A 19094-nucleotide genomic window follows, 5' to 3' on the forward strand; every position below is an offset into this window, starting at 1 on the left:
TCATCCAGTCCAACCCCCTGCAATGCAGGAATAGGCAGCTGTCCCTTACAGGAATCGAACCTGCAACCTTGGCATTCCTTTTTACCCTTTCTTTCTTTCTCTTCCCTCTTTCTTCCCTCTTTTCCTTTGATAAGATATTTAGATTCAAGTTTTCGTTTGGGGTGGGGAAAAGATATTTTTGTGCCTTTTTTCTTTATACTCTAACAAGCAAACAGAAATCAGAAAGAGCCCTGCTGGAAAAGCTAACCAACAAACTGGAATCAGCACAAATGAAATAGGATGGCGTCACCCTGTTGTGGCTCCTTTATTATATATACAGCCCCCAAAGACAACAGCCTAAGCCCCCTGACAGCATGGTTAGCTTGACCCAACAACCTTCATCACACAGAGAGACAAAAACTCAGTACAAGCAGCCGCATGTGATAGAATGAATGCTCACAATTATTATGTGTCCAAGAACAGTTGCAGCAGCTGGGGATGTTTAGCCTGGGAAAGAGGAGACTGAGAGGAGACAGGAGAGCTCAAGGCTGTCACAGGGAAGATGGAGCAAACTGGTTTTCTCCTGCTCTGGAAGGTAGGACTCGAACCCGTGGCTTCAAGTGACAAGAGAAGAGTTTTTAACTCAACATCAGGAAGAACTTTCTGACAGAAAGAGCTGTTCCACCATGGGATGGAAGGTGGCGGACTCTCCTTCTGGGAGGTTTTTAAGCAGAGGGAGGTTCCAGGATTGCAAGGAGGTTGGACTAGATGGCCCCTGGGGTCCTTTCCAACTCTACAGTTCTATGATTCCATGATGCCATGCGCAACCTGCCCTTTGAGCAGCCTGCTTTTCCCGTTCAGGAACAGCAGGTGGCGAAGGAAGGATGCTGGTTTCATGCAACAGGGCACCTGGGGAAGGACTTGAACGGCAGGATCTCTCGCACCCTGCAGGTAGAATCTGAATGAAGAGCATCAGCCTGGGGGAGCAGAGGATGCGGAGGATGGAGAAGAAGTCGGGATTCGTGGCCCTCTCCAAAAGACACGCGAAGCAAAAACTTCTCTATCCTTCAGGCAAAAAATTGTGCATCTCTGAATTTTTGCAATGCATCTCTGCAGCCAAAGAAATGTTAGGGGGAAATGTGCATTTAAAAATGCAGGTAGGTATCTGCAAAAATAACATACAGGAATGCATTGCATATGGGCTTGCAGGAAGGTGCTTATTAGGAGAATTGCAGGCTGGAATTCTGATGGATTTTCACAAGGACTTTAAAAAAATGGAGCAAACATTTCCCAAAAATCTGGCAAACAAATGGAGGATTGGGAAAACGTGGAACTGAGAGTCCTTGAAACTGACAGGCTTGTCCTTCCGCATATGATGATGATGATGATGGTGATGATGATAGTGATAAAACATCAGACATTAAAAGCTTCCCTAAACAGGGCTTGCCTTCAGATGTCTTCTAAAAGTCAGATAGTTGTTTATCTCCTTGACATCTGACGGGAGGGCTTTCCACAGGGCATACTGAGAAGGTCTTTCAGGACCGGTGTTATATGGTCTCGGCAGCCACATACGAAATTTACTAGAAAAGCCTTTGGTCTGATATAACTTATGGCCATGATGTAATGAACCACATCCTGACGCTAGTCCTCATGAGAAAGCAAATGTCGCTGAGTCATTGATCAGGGTCTGCGGACTTTCCTCTGTCTACTGAAGTAAATGTTCTCTCTCTTTTTAATCCCCATGTTGCTAGTCCTCATGAGAAAGCAAATGTTGACGCGTCATGCCTAGGGCTCATGGACGACCTCTGTACTAAATGTTCTTTTCATTTTCCCTCAGTCGCCATGAAGAAACATTTCCTCCTCCCTGAGAGTTTCCCGTCTCTTAATCATCTTTCCCTTCCACACCCTAGAGAATAAACGCATCTCCCTCCTTTCTGCTGCATCACTCTGTGCACCTTTGTTCCCCAGGTGCCAAGATCAATAGCGCTTGCATAATCCATAATCCAGGCTGGGTGGGTGGGAAAGCCATGAGGGGCCCTGACATGCAGGGTGTGCCTGCCTCGCAAGGAAATACTTTTAACCTTGAAACGAAGATCAGGGTGTCAGAGGCAGCGGGGCAGACTGAGAACCCCACATTCCTTATGGTGGACGTCTTTCATTGCTTGAGATTTTGCTATGATAAAGAAGCAGAAGAACCCAAGAGGTGCCTGGCTGCTGGATGAGACCCAACGGGCCTGGACAGCTCAGTCAGTAGAGCAGGAGACTCTTAATCTCAGGGTTGTGGGTTCGAGCCCATTGGGTAAAAGATTTCTGCATTGCAGAGGGTTGGACTAGATGACCCTCGGGGTCCCTCCCAACTCTTCCATGATTCTGTGATCTAGCCCAGTGGCCAAATACCAGTCTATGATTCTATGGCCATAACAGATTGGAGAACTGGGCCAAAACTAACAAAATGAATTTCAGCTGTCCCTCCAAGTGGCCCTGTTTTCCAGGACAGTCCCAGATTTACAAAATCAAATCATTGTAGAGTTGGATGGGCCCCCAATGGTCATCTAGTCCAACCCCAAAAGGAGCTGTCCCAGTTTCTGATTTGATCCTGGAATTTTATCCCGCTTTTCCTTATGGTGTCCCTATTTTCATTGGAGAAATGTTGGAGGGTATGGAGTTCTGCAGCCCCCGAGCCAAGGAGATGAGTAACCTACAGAAGACACCAGAAGGCAGTCCTGGATAGGGAAATTTTTATGTATGCTGGAAGCCGCCCAGAGTGGCTGCTGCATCCCAGTCAGATGGGTGGGGTATAAATAATACTTTTTTATTATTCTTATGGAATAGGACGTCCCAATTTCCACTGGAGAAATCTTGGAGGGTATGTTTCAATGGGGACAAATGTACGGTTCTGCACTTAGGCAGGAAGAACCAGATGCACCAATATAGGATGGGGACACCTGGCTTACTAACATTACATGTGAAAAGGATCTCGGGATCTTAGTAGACCACAAACTTGACATGAGTCAACAGTCTGATGCAGCACCAAAAAATGCTAATGCTATTCTAGGCTGCATCAACAGAATTCTAGTGTCCAGATCAAGGGAAGTCATAGTGCCGCTCTATTCTGCCTTGGTCAGCTCCCACCTGGAATACTGTGTCCATTTCTGGGTTCCACAATTTAAGAAGGATGTTGACAAGCTGTCTTTGACAAATCTTCCTCTTCACTAAATGTCTTGCAATATCCTCTTTCATCCATCTACAAAAACAATTCAAAGATTAATCACAATTGCCATAGCTAGCTGATTTTCTTTTCATGCATATCATGGCCATCGTAGATTCCAACAGTTTATTCTTTTCCATGTTCTGAAACGACCTTTGCATTGCAGGGGGTTGGGCTAGATGACCCTCGGGGGGGGGGGGAGAAGGAGGAGGAGGAGAAGAAGAAGAAGAAGAAGAAGAGGAGGAGGAGGAGGAGGAGGAGGAAGATTTTTAAATGTTCATTTTAGCGGTGGTGGGCAAATTACCACCCATTCTGGGATGCTCTGTGAGCAAAGGGCTTTGCACCTGTCTGTTGGCACCCTCTTTCAATAGCTTTTAATATCTCCAGTCCGAAAAGAGAAAAAGAGGCATGAAGGCAGGGAGGGGAGTTTGCTGCGCCCAAAACTTTGCCCCTGCCTGCAGACGCTGGGAGAAAGATCTGATTGTTTTGCATGGAAAGCCGAGGTTCGCCCCGGCAGGAGATGAGAGGTGATCAAGGGCATAGTGACCTGATGCCAAGGAGGTGGTATGAGGGGCTTGGGCGTTCCAAGCCAGAGACCTTTCGTTACCTGCATAGGAAAAAGATTAGCAAAGGACATTGCATCTCAAAGCCTGGATAGCTCAGTTGGTGAGAGCGTGGTGCTGATAATGCCAAGGTTGCAAGTTCCTGCCTTGCAGGGGGGTGGACTAGATGATCCTCAGGTTCCTTTCCACTTCTACGATTCTATGAATCCAGCTCTCTCCACAGCCACCAATCTGCCAATGGTGTGGCTCTGCGTAAGGCAGCTTCCCTACTCCCCCATCAGATGGGAGGGATATTATTATTATTATTATTATTATTATTATTATCCTCCAGGATTACCTCTTCACAAACTCAGCCCTGCACTACAACTCCCAAATCCCATGATGCTTCAGCTGGGCGCTCATCCCTCTTGCTCCCAAGTCCTGCCTCTTCGTCGCCTCCTTGCTTCCTCCCAGCAATTGCATCCCACTGTAGGCTCCCTGGGGGCAGAGACCTGTCGGGTTTCCTGCTTTTGCAATTTGTAATCTGCAGATTGGGGGCCTGTCAAAAAGCTGAAGACAGATGCAACATCACCCTCTCTCCTCTGCCCAGGGGCAAAGCGGATCCGGCACAAACAAACATCCCCAGATTCAGTGATGTAAGAGCCCCGCTCAATCTGGGTCAAACCAAACTGGGTCAGCAGGGCCAAAAGGCGGAGATCCCGCTAAGTCAAGCAAGAGAGAGCAGAGCATGCCAGGGCACGAACTCTGAACTGCGAGTGCTGCACCAATTATTTTTAAAGCAATATTATGTTTTTACACAATGGGAAACGTGTGATTTCACATTCTTGGGGCATGTACATCCAGGTTCTGACCCCCCTTTTCTGAAGCTTCCTGGGTGGTTTTTGTTGTGCTTCAGACATAGACATAGAATCATGCAGCTGACAAGGACACCAGGGGTCATCTAGTCCAACCCCCTGCAATGCAGGACTTCCTTGCCCAAGGGTGGGGTTCAAACCCGCAACCCTGTGATTTCAATCCCATCTCATTGCAATCAGGAGCCACAGAAATGCAAAACTAGTTTCATAAGCCCATGGGGGACCTAGACCTAAGTTTCCTTAAACTGCAGCCACTCCTGCCAATTGATTTTGAAACCAAGGGATGTCTTGGTTTCTGTGGCATGGTCGTCAACGGTCAATTTTTCTTTTTAAAAAGAAAAAAACTTCCATTGGGCTAGTGGAAGAAGTTTCCTTGAGCAAATATGTGAAAGTCCTTTGTTTGAGCTCAAGCCATTGCTATTGCACAGAAGTATCAAGAGATATGGGTGTCATTTTTCTTGCATTCTCTTGGCTGCCTAGAAGCAAATATGTTGGAATCAGCCCCCAATTGTTTTGTTTTCAAAGCTCTTAGATGAATTCTGCAAGAATCTGTGTGATCTGCTCTTACAATGTCCCACACTAGCAATTTTTGGGGGGAGGAAGACCCTCCAAGTGTCTCTATTTTCCAGGGACAGTCCTGGATTTACAGAAGCCATCCCAGTTTCTGATTTGATCCTATTTTCCCATTGGACGTCCCTATTTTCATCAGAGAAATGTTGGAGGCTATGGAGTTATGTGACCCCCAAGCCACGGAGGTAAATAACTATACAACCTTTAGAAGATATCTGAAGGCAGCCCTGTATAGAGAAGTTTCTTAATTCGGTTGGGAGCCGCCCAGAGTGGCTGGGGAAACCCAGCCAGGTGGGCGGGGTATAAATAATAAATTGTTGTTGTTGTTGTTGTTGTTGTTATTCTCTTATATATGTTGGAAACCACCCAAATGGCTAGGGGAACTCAGGCAGATGGGTGGGTTGTATTGTTGTTGTTGTTGTTATTAAAGACATCCCTGTTTTCATCAGAGAAATGTTGGAGGGTATGGAGAGGGTAATAAAAACAACTTGACCGTACAGAAAAATTCTTTGATGTTAATTACTTTATTTATTTTTTAATCTTAACCTTTCTTCATAGGGGAGTTGCTCCAATCCCTGGATCATTTGGGTTGCTCTTTTCCAAAACTTTTTTCAAATCCTGAATATCCTTTTCCAGAGGAGGCGACCAAAACTGACCACTGCATACATCCCAATGCAGCCTCGCTGTAGATTTGCATAATTGCATTACTAGGTTGCCAGTTTTGTTTTCGATTCCTTTTCTAATGAAAGGAAAACACCTTTTGCAAACAGATGAAATCAAGCAATGCAGCTGCCTTCTTCCTGGTCCGTGGTTCAGAGTCAACATGGGAAGGTGCCACTTGAAAAAATTTGACACCTATTTTTCCCCCTGGGCGATGCAAACACCCAGGTGCCTCTGACACCCAAAGAACTTATGACACCCACTAGAGGCGGGTGCACAGAGCCAAGGCGATAAATTGGAGGCACCCAGTGGTTTTGCACATGCAAGGAGAGGCCAGGAGGGAGCTGCTATAAAGAAAATGAGGGTGCACAAACATAACAGGCACAAAATCTGCAGGAAACCAATCCTTCGCCTTTCAGAATTTATGAAATATTCTCTGAGGAAATCACGCTTTATTTTAGCACGCAGAAGCTGTATTGGCAACTCCCAGACCTCCAACATTCCTCTGTTGAAAATAGGGATGTCCCATTCCATAATGATAATTTTACTATTTACACCCCACCCATCTGACTGGGTTCCTCAGCCACTCTGGGCAACTTCCAACATATATAAAAAACATAATGAAGGAGAATGTGCATTGAAGGAGAATTACCATATTTTTTGCTCTATAACACGCACCAGACCATAACACGCACTTAGTTTTTAGAGGAGGAAAACAAGAAAAAAATATTCTAAATGAAACAGTGGATGTATGATTTTTGTGGTTCATGCTGTGGCCACAGACATGTGATCTGACAGTGAGTTTGGAGTAGCCCAATGCAAAAATCCTGAGGATCCATGTGGCTCCATGCTTTGTAACCACGTTTTTGCACCACTGCGACCCCAGGGAACAGTGGGTGCGTGATTTTTTTGGTGCAAGATGTAGCCATGGACATGCTATGTGATCTGATGGTGAATTTGGGGTGACCCAGTGCAAAAATCCTGAGGATCCATGTGGATCCATGCTTTGTAACCACATTTTAAGTGGGGAGGGAAGGAAAAGCACTCAAGGGACAAGGAGCATGCATGGGGTGGGTGGAGAAGGATGCTGCTAATAATGCTATTTAGCGAGCTGAGTGGGGAGGAAAGAGGGACAGAGAGCCTACTTGCTTTAAAGGAGCCAACCGGACAGGAGCCGCTTACACTCGTGTAAGCGGCTCCTATCCTCTCCCGCTTTGCTCCTTTAAAGCAAGCAGGCTCTCTGTCCCTCTCTCCTCCCCACTCAGCAGCTCTTCTCCCGCTTTGCTGTTTCAAAGCGAGCCACGGAGGAGGGAAGGAAGGGGATCCTCTGCTCACAACTGCAGCAGATCCCCCCGCCACCCGTAGGCATTCGCTCCATAACACGCACAGACATTTCCCCTTACTTTCTAGGAGGAAAAAAGTGAGTGTTGTAGTGCAAAAAATACGGTATATGAAAATAATGTACCAGTGGTACTTAACACCTATAAAATTAGCAAAGATGTATAGCTGGATTTAGAAGAGGCAGGGGAACCAGAGACCAAATTGCAAACATGCGCTGGATTATGGAGAAAGCTAGAGAGTTTCAGAAAGACATCTACTTCTGCTTCATTGACTATGCAAAAGCCTTTGACTGTGTCGATCACAGCAAACTATGGCAAGTTCTTAAAGAAATGGGAGTGCCTGATCACCTCATCTGTCTCCTGAGAAATCTCTATGTGGGACAAGAAGCTACAGTTAGAACTGGATATGGAACAACTGATTGGTTCAAAATTGGGAAAGGAGTACGACAAGGCTGTATATTGTCTCCCTGCTTATTTAACTTATATGCAGAATTCATCATGCGAAAGGCTGGGCTGGATGAATCCCTAGCCGGAATTAAGATTGCTGGAAGAAATAACAACCTCAGATATGCAGATGACACAACCTTGATGGTAGAAAATGAGGAGGAATTAAAAAACCTTTTATTGAGGGTGAAAGAGGAGAGCGCAAAATATGGTCTGAAGCTCAACATCAAAAAAACGAAGATCATGGCCACTGGTCCCATCACCTCCTGGCAAATAGAAGGGGAGGAAATGGAGGCAGTGAAAGATTTTACTTTCTTGGGCTCCATGATCACTGCAGATGGTGACAGCAGCCACGAAATTAAGAGACGCCTGCTTCTTGGGAGGAAAGCAATGGCAAACCTAGACAGCATTTTAAAAAGTAGAGACATCACCTTGCCAACAAAGGTCCGTATAGTAAAAGCTATGGTTTTCCCAGTAGTGATGTATGGAAGTGAGAGCTGGACCATAAAGAAGGCTGATCGCCGAAGAATTGACGCTTTTGAATTATGGTGCTGGAGGAGATTCTTGAGAGTCCCATGGACTGCAAGAAGATCAAACGCATCCATTCTTAAGGAAATCAGCCCTGAGTGCTCACTGGAAGGACAGATCACTCATAGCCGAGTAACATTGTCTTCCATAAACACGGTTTTAAAAGTGAGTTCGTAAGTTACTGTGGAGGCCAATTCTGGATCCACACGTCCTTCCACAGTGGGGACATTGGTTTGCAGGCAGGAGTTGATCCCGGTGAGTGTTTGCCAAGCGTGCCTCCCTCTTAGCATCTTTCTCCCTTGCGTCCTGAGTTTGAGTGTCTTCAAAGCCCAGGAAACCTTTGGGAAAGGCTATTCTCCAATTGGAGCACTCACAGGTCAGAGTTTCCCAATTGTTGGTGTTGATACTACTTTTTTTTTAGATTTGCCATGAAAGAGTCTTTAAACCTCTTTTGTTGACCACCAGCATTACACTTTCCATTTGTAAGTTCAGAATAGAGTATTTGCTTTGGAAGACGATCATCAGGCATCCGCACAACATGACCAGTCCAACAAAGTTGATGTTGAAGAATCATTGCTTCAACACTGACGATCTTTGCTTCTTCCAGTACACTGATATTAGTTTGCCTGTCTTCCCAAATGATGTGTACAATTTTTCAGAGACACTGTTGATGGGATCTTTCGAAGAGTTGGAGATGGCGTTTATAAGTGGTCCATGTTTTACAAGCATACAGTAAGGTTGGTAGTACAATAGCTTTGTAAACAAGCATTTTGGTTTCCCTGCAAATGTCCCAGTCCTCAAAAACTCTGAACTTCAATCAGGAGAAAGCCACAGTCGCAGAGCTCAGGAGATGCTGGATTTCCGCATCAGTGTTGGCCCTTGTGGAAAGCTTTATCTTATAACGACTATTTATGTACACAACGACAGAAGCGCAGATGCTACTGGTCCAGAGTTGAAAAGATAAAGTCCTGACCAGAGACGAATGGTTGATGAAGATGATGGATTATGCCGAAATGGCGAGAATGACTGGGAGAATCAGAAACCAGGAAGAGAAGAACTTTAAGGAATGGGAAAAAAATATAATGTATTTAAGAGAACACTGTAAACAACTAAAAACTTTAGCAGGATTTGAGTAACACTTGTATTGTGTTAAAAAACTAAGGGAAAGAATGGATTTTTTTTTAACAGAGAAAATAAGCGAAGTTGTTGAAAAATATTGATAATGGTAACCATGGAAGGGCGGAGGGGAGTCAAAGGATTCAGAGAATCCTAAATGATGGTGTTAATGTTTAGTGTTTGAATTTAAATTTGAAATGTAAAACTTAATAATAATAATGAAACATGATTGCCATCAATTGGTTGCCATCAATTTGTTTTTGATTGATTTTATGGTGAAAAGTTTTTAGAATGTTGGATTGTTTTGATTGTTGTTAGCCGCCCTGAGCCCAGCTTTGGTTGGGGAGGGCGGAGTATAAATAAAATTTATTATTATTATTATTATTATTATTATTATTATTTTTAAACACCTCTCTATACAGCATTACCTTTAGATGTCTCGGTGCTGGATAACTCCAGACCCGCCAACATTTTTCCAATGAAAATAGGGACATCCTAAGGAAAAACAGGACTTTCTGGAATCAAATCAGAAACCAAAATGGCTTCTGGGTCTGTCCCTGGAAAATAGGAACACTGGAGGGTTTGCTGTACTAATAACTCCAAATATTTCCTCTGCAGAAGGAAATATGTTGTAGTGTAGCCTTTTCAGGTTTTGCCTTTGGGTGGGGAGAGAGATTATTGGGGATTTAAACTGAAGAAAAAAAGTTTTGAGGCTTGAGGCCTGGTTTGGGGGGGGGGGGTGACTACACAGGTTTTTAGGGTATCCTAACCTGTCCCCTCCTCCTTCATTAGAAAGCTTTCCCATTAGACAAATCCTTCAAATCTTGTCTTAAGGACACATTTTGTGTATGAATAGAGGAGGTCTGTTACCTGAATTCCAGAACTAAGGTATTTGCCATCTCAAAAGACTGGCCAGGTAATGGAATGAGCGGCCATCATCAGGTGTCTTGACAGACAGGAGGCAAGCCGTACTCTTGAATTTCTCTTGCAGATGCAGATTTCTGTGTGAGGCGTTTGGGTGTCTTTGGCTAAGGGGCGAGGCAATTGCCAAAGTCCCTAAAAGTTCCTGCGCAGCTTTGTGGGGGTCGCAGTCACCTCCTTGCACAAGAGCAGGAGACTCCGCTGCAACAGGAAAATAAAGGTCTTCTTTGCTTTCCTTCTGCTGGTTCCGGCCTCCATCCATTCTTCTCTGACCATCATGGACTTAGGGGAGTCCCTTGGGGAGCTGGGCTGCAAAAACGAACCCCTTTGTTTGACGCGCAGCGTAAATTAACAATGCAGAGTTTTAGAGAATAAGAGCTTTAAACTTCTTCCTAAACCACATGCTTCCAAACCGTCTGACTGAGATTCCATTCTGCTCAGAACTGAGGCGACTGACTCTTACTGACATCTTACAGAGAGAGAAAATGGCTGCCACTTATAAGGAGAATGAGTCACATGCCAGAGTGAGAAAATGGCCGCCGAGTCACGTGACTCAGAGGGACTCCCCAGTTGGCCGCCAGGCCTGGATGACTTGACCAGGCCCAGCCCTTCCCAGCCTGCCTTGCGGCTTCGGCTCTCAGGTGTCTTGGTCACATGACATTGTTTCTCTAATGGAGCCTTGCCAAGGAGAGCTATAAGCAGCAACTGGGAATCTGGAGAGGACCTGGGAGTCAGAGGGGGCTGCAATAATTAAATTTGTCACCTCCATGACAATGACCAGCAGACCCTCCAAGTGTCCCTATTTTCCAGGGACAGTCCTGGATTTACAGAAGCCGTCCCAGTTTCCAATTTGATGCCGCTTTTTCCTTAGGATGTCCCTATTTTCATCAGAGAAATGTTGTAGCGTATGAACTAAAGGTAAAGGGACCCCTGACCATTAGGTCCAGTCGTGACCGACTCTGGGGTTGTGGTGCTCACCTCGCTTTATTGGCCGAGGGAGCCGGCGTTTGTCTGCAGACAGCTTCCGGGTCCTGTGGCCAGCAGGACTAAGCCGCTTCTGGCGAACCAGAGCAGCGCACGGAAACGCCGTTTACCTTCCCGCCGGAGCGATTCCTATTTATCTACTTGCACTTGGACGTACTTTCGAACTGCTAGGTTGGCAGGAGCTGGGACCGAGCAACGGAAGCTCACCCCGTCGTGGGGATTCAAACTGCCGACCTTCTGACAGGCAAGTCCTAGGCTCTATGGTCTAGACCACAGCGCCACCTGCGTCCCAGGGTATGAACTAGCCCGTCATCATTTCTGTCCCAGGGTGGCTTGCCATCCAAATTTAAATGTTCAGAAGGTAGAGGACTCTCACCTCTTGCACCCTTTTCCTCCTTGTGAACGGAACTCCCTGCCAGCCACAGATTTTAGTCCCGCTCACCCTTTGAGCCAATCCCCTTTTTAATCTTATCCAGGGCCAAATTGCACATGGGCTTGTTCCTTTATTTGCACCCTGATTTCTCCAAGCCAAGCCCAGATACAGCAACTGAGCGGCACATGGCTTGAGGAGATGAAATATACTCTGAGTCGTGTAGTGATTTCGTGCTCTTTATTGCAGCTTGTAAAACAGTGAAGGAATTCCCCCCCAAACTTCTGGCTTTATATACATTATTAACACAATGGTCCCATTTGACAGACTGAGTGACAGCCATTTGGAGTACGAGTCTCAGCGGTGGCCTCGTCAACTGGCAACTGCTGGTAGGCCTGGACCAAGTCTAGCTTGCCAAAAATCTTAGACCCTGCCAGGGTGGCAAGGACATGGCTGACCACTAGCACTGGGTATGCATGAGCCGTAAGGGCCTTGTTTGTGGTACATTTGTAGTCTGTGCAGATGTGGACCAAGCCGTTGGGCTTGATGGGCATGGTGATCGGGGTTTTCCAGGGGGCGTTGGGCACCGGCTCAAGCACTCCTTGTTCCACAAGCCGGTCTAATTCCTCGTCTATGCGGGGTTTCAGGGCAAATGGGACTCAGCAGGCCTTGACTCGGCAGGATCTAGTTGTAGGCCAACAGGGGGCCAGTATATCATCCCAATGCTCCGTCAAAAACCTCCGGAAATGCTTTGCATATGGCATCCACATAGGAGCTGGTGTGGTTCACCCCAGTGATGGCTAAGCTGGCCTAGGGCCCCTTGAACACAATCAAGTCTAAGTGCCACTTCGACCCTCAATCTTGTACATTGAAGGTTCCCACTCCCATCATGGGGACCTTACAATTTTGGAAGTTCTGGAGGGTGAATGGGGCCAGCCTGAGCTTGGGGCCACCTTTTGGACACAACTTCTTTAATGTCCATGCTGAGATTATGGACAGGGTTGAGCCTGTTTCGAGCTCCATGCAGCACAGGGCCCCCTATATGGGTAAAGGTAAAGGTAAAGGGACCCCTGACCATTAGGTTCAGTCGTGGCCGACTCTGGGGTTGCGGCGCTCATCTCGCTTTACTGGCCGAGGGATACAGCTTCCGGGTCATGTGGCCAGCATGACTAAGCCTCTTCTGGTGAACCAGAGCAGCGCACGGAAACACTGTTTACCTTCCCACTCCACCGGAGCGGTACCTATTAATCTACTTGCACTTTGACGTGCTTTCGAACTGCTAGATTGGCAGGAGCAGGGACTGAGCAACAGGAGCTCACCCCGTCACGGGGATTTGAACCTCCAACCTTCTGATTGGCAAGCCCTAGGCTCTGTGGTTTAACCCACATTGCCACCCGCGTTCCTCCTATATCTGTACCTCAATGTAATTTTTTTCCAAGTTGGAATGGGCAACAGCTATACCTGACAGTCCGTGATCTCTGTCAAGTTGCTTTGGTGTGCCGGACCGCGGGGCCTGAGACTCTTAGGTGGGCTATCAGATGTGAGGCATCCTCTGCTTGTGGTTCTCCCCGTATGTTGTGCAGTTCCCCTCTTCTGGCTGAGGCAGTTGTGGAAGCCGCTGCACTTGGTGCACGTCCTCCCTGTCAGATTATGAGTCGTCGGCGAGGTCTTCGTGGTGGATCCTCGGTTGGGATGATGCGTTCGGCTGGAATCCTTGCGCAGACCTCTCGGCAGCTTCGGTTGCCAGGGCCTCCTCCAGGGCGACCTGGAATGTCAGGTCCTTCTTGGCGTGGAGGCACCACTGCAACTTCTCGTCCCTTAGGCCACCCATGAGCCAGTCGTGGAGCATGTTCTCCAGCTCTGTGAAGTTGCAGAGCCTGGCAGCCTGGCAGAGGGAGGTCACATACCCGGTTATGGTTTCTCCAGGGGCCTGCTGCTTTGCGTAGAAGGTGTTGGGACACACTACCACCGAGGCTTGCTGCGAGAAGTGCCCCTTCAGCTGTTCCATTATCGTGTCATAGGGAACGGTCGTGATATTTTCAGGTGTGAGGAGGGCCCGGGCGACCTCAAACGTTTCCTCTCCGCAGACGCTGAAGAATGTTGCCCTCTTCTTGGCTGCGTCGGTGATGCCCTTTGCCTCCAGGAGGAACTGGAAGCGGGTGGCGTATCCTTCCCAGCCTCCTGAGGCTGGGCTGAACAGCATGAAACTGTAGTCTGTTGCCATTCTGGGTCCTTGGGTTCTGAAATATACTCAGAGTCACAAAGTGATTTCATGCTCTTTATTCAGCTCATAGTGATGAGGAGGAAGGAATGAAAGTCATGTTCTTTATTGCAGCTCGTAAAAGAGTGAATGAATCCATCCTCCCCCCAAAAAACCTGACTTTATATATATTATTTACACAATGGGTCCCGTCTGGTTGACTGATTCTGCTTCCCTCCTGGAGCCGGATTGGGCTGCTCCTGCAGGACAATCAGGTTCTTGCATTCTAGGATCCTACCTGCCTATTGTTCTAGGATCCAAGCTTAGTACATAACGAGACTTAAAATGTTTCATCGCAACACATTAGATCACTTAGGGATGTTTCTTCATGTCATTTAAAGTTTGCAGTGCCCATCAATCTTCCTTTAAAGCACACTGGCCAGTGGTGGTAACCTCTATTATTGGACTACTGCAATGTGCTCTCTGTGTGGCTGCCCTTGAGCTTGGTCCAGAAGTTGTAGCTGGTGCAAAATAATAAGAATAAGAACTTATTTCTTATATCCACCCATCTGACTGGGTTGCCCCAGCCATTCTGGGGGGTTTCCAGCACATAGAAAAGCATAATAATCCCTAAAATTAGGGATTAAAGGGACAGCAATTCCAAAAAAGATGATTAAATTGTCTAGGCACAAAAGTGGAAGGAATAAGAAGTTCCCACCAAAGAAGAATGGAGGATAAGTAAGGTTGTTTCATTACGTTTTAATATAGGTTGGAAGCTGCCTAGAGTGGCTTGAACAACTGTCAGATAGGCAGGGTACTAATAATAAAATGGTGGTTGTGGTTGTTGACTGTCAAGTCTTTGACCGCAATAAAGATTGATTGGTTGGTGCCAGTGGTGGTTGCCTATGCTGAACTGGCAAAGTTAACAGCCAAAACAGGGGAACCAAATGATTATTGCTTTGTGGAAGGATAGAAGCCCTTTTCAGACTATTTAAGGAAATATTGCTGTTTGATTAACTCGCAGGCAGGATTAGAAATGATAGCAACAGAAGAAATTAGAGATTACAGTATCAAGAAGGAAGTGTGCAGTAGAGGGGAAGAAATTAAATCACTGTGGAAAATGGGGTGGAAGTCGGAAAGAGATTAATTTCTTATTTGTTGATGTATGTTAAATCTTTGAAAACTTAATAAAAAAATTATAAAAATTAAATAAAATACTAAACATTGAAAACTTCCTTATACAGATCTGCCTTCAATGACTTCTAAAAGTTGTGTAGTTATTTATTTCCTTGACTTCTGCTGGGAGGGTGCCACCACCGGGAAGGCCCTGATTCCTTGAAACCTGTCTTCTCTCATGGAGGGAACCACCAGGAGACCCTCAGAAAAAGGCAGAGTATAAATACAGAGCACAAATTATTAGCAGTATTATTTGTATTCATTGCATGCCCAGGTTCCCAGGGCAGGTTGCAACATTTGAGAATGAAATTAAAACAATGGAAGCAGCTGACAAGGGAAAGCAGAGTCCAGCGACACACCAAACAATGAGATGTTTCATGGGTTGCTGGGTTAATCTCCTTTGGGTGAGTAAAATCCGGGTGCCTTCCCTCGAGATAAATCGCTGCCTGTGCCAGGATATTGAGAGGGTGGCTGTGGGCATGTCCCTGCCTCTCTCTCCTTTCTCTCTCGCTGTCCTTTTTCTCATGGTTATTGCAAGGAGAAAACAGATCCAGCTAATCCCAGGTGCCTAATCTGTAATCGCAAATTCTTCCAAGGAATGGATGGTGATTTCCCAATCAAGGCCCTCGTAGCAGGAAAGCAGGAAACTGGAACAAGGAGGAAGGGTGGGGAGAAGCGCAACATCTGCCGCTCCTTGTCTCCCACGGAGCAACTCTGGCCTCTCTCCTTCCACCTTGGCACATGCACAGCAATTTGTAGGACTTTCAGGAGAGAGCCTGCAGCACCCGGATCAGGCCAAATGGGTCCCACCGAATCCAGCATCCCCACCTCAACCACATGCCTCTTCTAGGAAGCAGGCAAGCAGGACCGTCTGAATGCAACAGCCATGGTCACGGGGGAAGCAGGGTTTCCTCTGGGGTAGCCCCTCTATTGGTGGAAGGCATCTTTATATAGATATAGATCCATCACCGATATAATAAGCAGAGCCTGCTGGATCAGGCCAGTGGCTTACTAGCAGTACATGTGAAAAGGATCGAGGGGTCTTGGTGGACCACAAGCTGAACATGAGTCCACAGCAAAAAAAGCTAACGCTATTCCAGGCTGCATCAACAGAAGCCTAGTGTCCACATCGAGGGAAGTCATAGTGCCGCTTTATTCTGCCTTGGTCAGGCAACACCTGGAATCCTGTTTCCAATTCTGGGCACCATGTTTTAAGAAGGATCTTGGGAGACCAAGATGATCAAGGGCCTGGAAGCCAGGCCTGATGAGGAACGGTGGAAGGAATTGGGTCTGTTTAGCCTGCAAAAGAGCCTAGGGCTTGCCGATCAGAAGGTTGGCGGTTTGAATCCCCGCAATGACGGGATGAGCTCCTGTTGCTTGGTCCCTGCTCCTGCCAACCTAGCAGTTCGAAAGCACGTCAAAGTGCTAGTAGATAAATAGGTACCGCTCCGGCAGGAAGGTAAATGGCGTTTCCGTGTGCTGCTCTGGTTCGCCAGAAGCGGCTTAGTCATTCTGGCCACATGACCCGGAAGCTGTACACCGGCTTCCTTGGTAAAGCGAGACGAGCGCCGCAACCCCAGTCGTCCACGACTGGACCTAGTGGTCAGGAGTCCCTTTAGGCTGGAAAAGAGGAAACTGAGAGGAGCTATGATAGCCATCTTCAAATATATGAAGGGGTGTCACCCACAATTCTATGATTCTATGACTAGTTAGTCTCTTTGCCACTAAAAATAAAATAAAACAGAGGCTCTGTGCAATGCATACCTCCATGGAGGAAAGCACCTCTGAGTCCAATAGGACTTACTCCTGAGTAAGCCTGCAGAAGGCTTCTTGTCTGCTCCCCTCCCTTCCACCATTTCCCAGGTGATTAAAAAAGCCTGGTTTTTGTGCTGCATACAGTATTTAAATTTCTTTCCTGTCTCCAGGGCAATCTCCCCAAAGATGATGGATTGCATCTCTTATGCAAAACGCAGAAGAAAGCCAAACAAAGGGTGCTGTCATTAGCCTGACAGAACAAAGATTATGTTGCCTTTTTCATCTCCAAAGGTGTTCAGTGTTGCTGCCACATCATTCTGCAGGAAAAGAGAGGCGTTTCGGGGGGGGGGTGTCCTTGATTGCTGCATCAGGCAGAAGGACCACTTGGGGCCCAAATCAAGCTCCTGAAATTTGCAGCCCTGAAGTTCGGAAGCCCTGAAATTTGCAGAAATGCAGTTAAAACAGAAAACACCTCTAATTTTTTCTCTCTGTCTCTCAAAAACGAACAAAATCCCTCTGAACTGGACAGAGGAATTGTAATGTTTGCTTATGATGGATTTGGAGCAGGATTTGCTCCCAGAGCAAGAAATTTGGTGGAGTTTTCTTGAGTTATATATTTTCCCACATTATTTCTATAAATTTTCCAAATTATTACAAATCAAATCAATTTAATTTTATACAGTTTCTTAAATTTCCCGTTCCTGTTCCATCATCGTTTCTTCACGTTGCCGCATCATTTCTTATTTAGAGTCCAGCTGACATCCTTCACTTGCTGTTAAACCATTCTTCCAGCTGGCCGCTTTTTTCACCTTACAAACAGCTCCTCCATTGCATCTTATAAATAAGCGATCCATTTCGCGTGTGTAGTCCTTCATATGGATTGTTGTTCCAGACCTGGTGTGCTGAGAGAGTTCATTACTATCTTCCACTGTCCAGTTATTTGCAGTGTTTATCTGGATGGTACAAGGTCGCATTCTGTTCCTTCCGCTGTTCACCAACTAGTGTATGAGCTGCGGCCATAAATAACCCACAGAGTGCATCTCCAGTCTCCGCCATTAAAACTCCGCTCTGGAGTTCTTCCTCGGCACACAGTTAGAAACAAGGTTTTCTTCCTCAAATTCAGCCTCTTTGCCAGATCTGTTTGGCAGCAGTACATTCTTTTTTCACTACATTGCTCCATCAGCATTCCTGGTGCAGTCCAAGAATAATTTTAAATAAAGTCCATTCAGCCTCGGTCGCATAGTAAAACCTTGTTAAATTCCTTGTTGAGCATAAATCAAATGCCTCCCCCCTTGTCCTCCCCTTCCTTTCCCAGCTGTTGTCAGGATTCTCAAGCTTCAAAGAAAACATTCAGATACCTCAAAGAGCCAAGCCCAGTCCTTTCGGCAGCTGACTGATTACAGCCCATTAGCATAGGTCAGCCCAGGAGCACCTCTTTATTAAGGTCAATTGTCCAAATTATGGAGGAACCAACCACAAATTATGTTGGACATGGAGGGACACACTCCCAGGTCGCACCCGCTGTGCATTTCAAGTTGGCAGACACGGGCTTGAGCAGCACAATGGGATGCAGTGAGCTCCTCAGAACCCACTAGGGAACACTACCAGGATTTTCGCCTCATAAATCCTGGCTTTCCCCTGCCTGAACGGAGGGCAGCGAGGAGCCACCACCATTGAGTTCATGACATGACCGGAAAGCATCATTGATTTATATTTATTTATATATATATGCATATGTCTATTATTATTGCATTTGCCTTTACAGCGCACCTTTCCTTTTCTAAGGAGCTCAAGGGTGACCCACATGGTTCTCTCCCTCCTCATTTAATCACCACAACAACCCAGTGAGGATGTTGGGCTGAAAGGCAGCGATCGGTCCCCAAGATCACATCCATCAGGAAGGATTCTGTCCTCTTGGGGAAAGTCACATTATTCTTTTCTTAATTTTATTAAGTATTATGCCCCTAAATGCCTTTGGCTTAATGTAAGATCCACCACATGTGATAAAATGACCCCTCACTGGCCTTACATTTCCAATACTTATTTGATACATTTTTGTAAATTTGAGCCAGCTTCTTTGGGGGTAAATACCATCTATAAAGGGACACGGATGGTGCTGTGGGTTAAACCACAGAGCCTAGGACTTGCCGATCAGAAGGTCGGCGGTTTGAATCCCCGCAATGACGGGGTGAGCTCCCGTTGCTCGGTCCCTGCTCTTGCCAACCTAGCAGTTTGAAAGCACGTCAAAGCGCAAGTAGATAAATAGGTACCGCTCCAGCGGGAAGGTAAACGGCGTTTCTGTGCGATGCTCTGGTTCACCAGAAGCGGCTTAGTCATGCTGGCCACATGACCCGGAAGCTGTACGCCGGCTCCCTCGGCCAATAAAGTGAGATGACCGCAGCAACCCCAGAGTCGGTCACAACTGG

General features: G+C 46.5%; 1 protein-coding gene and 1 long non-coding RNA gene across 4 annotated transcripts in view; both read right to left on the minus strand.

Moving 5' to 3' along the window:
- The window catches only part of SLC5A5 (solute carrier family 5 member 5), a 36116-nt gene extending 25436 nt beyond the window's left edge, over positions 1-10680 (minus strand). The window contains exons 1-2 of one of the 3 annotated variants that reach the window (XM_083421577.1): positions 10133-10680; positions 3112-3223 (exon numbers count right to left, since the gene is read on the minus strand). In XM_083421577.1, the coding sequence (XP_083277703.1) occupies positions 3112-3223; positions 10133-10161 (141 nt within the window). In that variant the 5' untranslated portion in view covers positions 10162-10680. Of the gene's footprint in view, positions 1-3111; positions 3224-10132 lie in introns of those variants that run through there. The other 2 variants (XM_083421579.1, XM_083421578.1) reach the window with 2 other exon arrangements.
- LOC310668660 overlaps positions 1-19094 on the minus strand; it is a 151027-nt gene that overhangs the window by 95084 nt on the left and 36849 nt on the right. The gene's annotated exons all lie outside the window — the stretch shown is intronic.

This window comes from Podarcis tiliguerta (assembly GCF_965153285.1).
Source record: "Podarcis tiliguerta genome assembly, chromosome: 18".
Classification (NCBI taxonomy): Eukaryota; Metazoa; Chordata; class Lepidosauria; order Squamata; family Lacertidae; genus Podarcis; species Podarcis tiliguerta.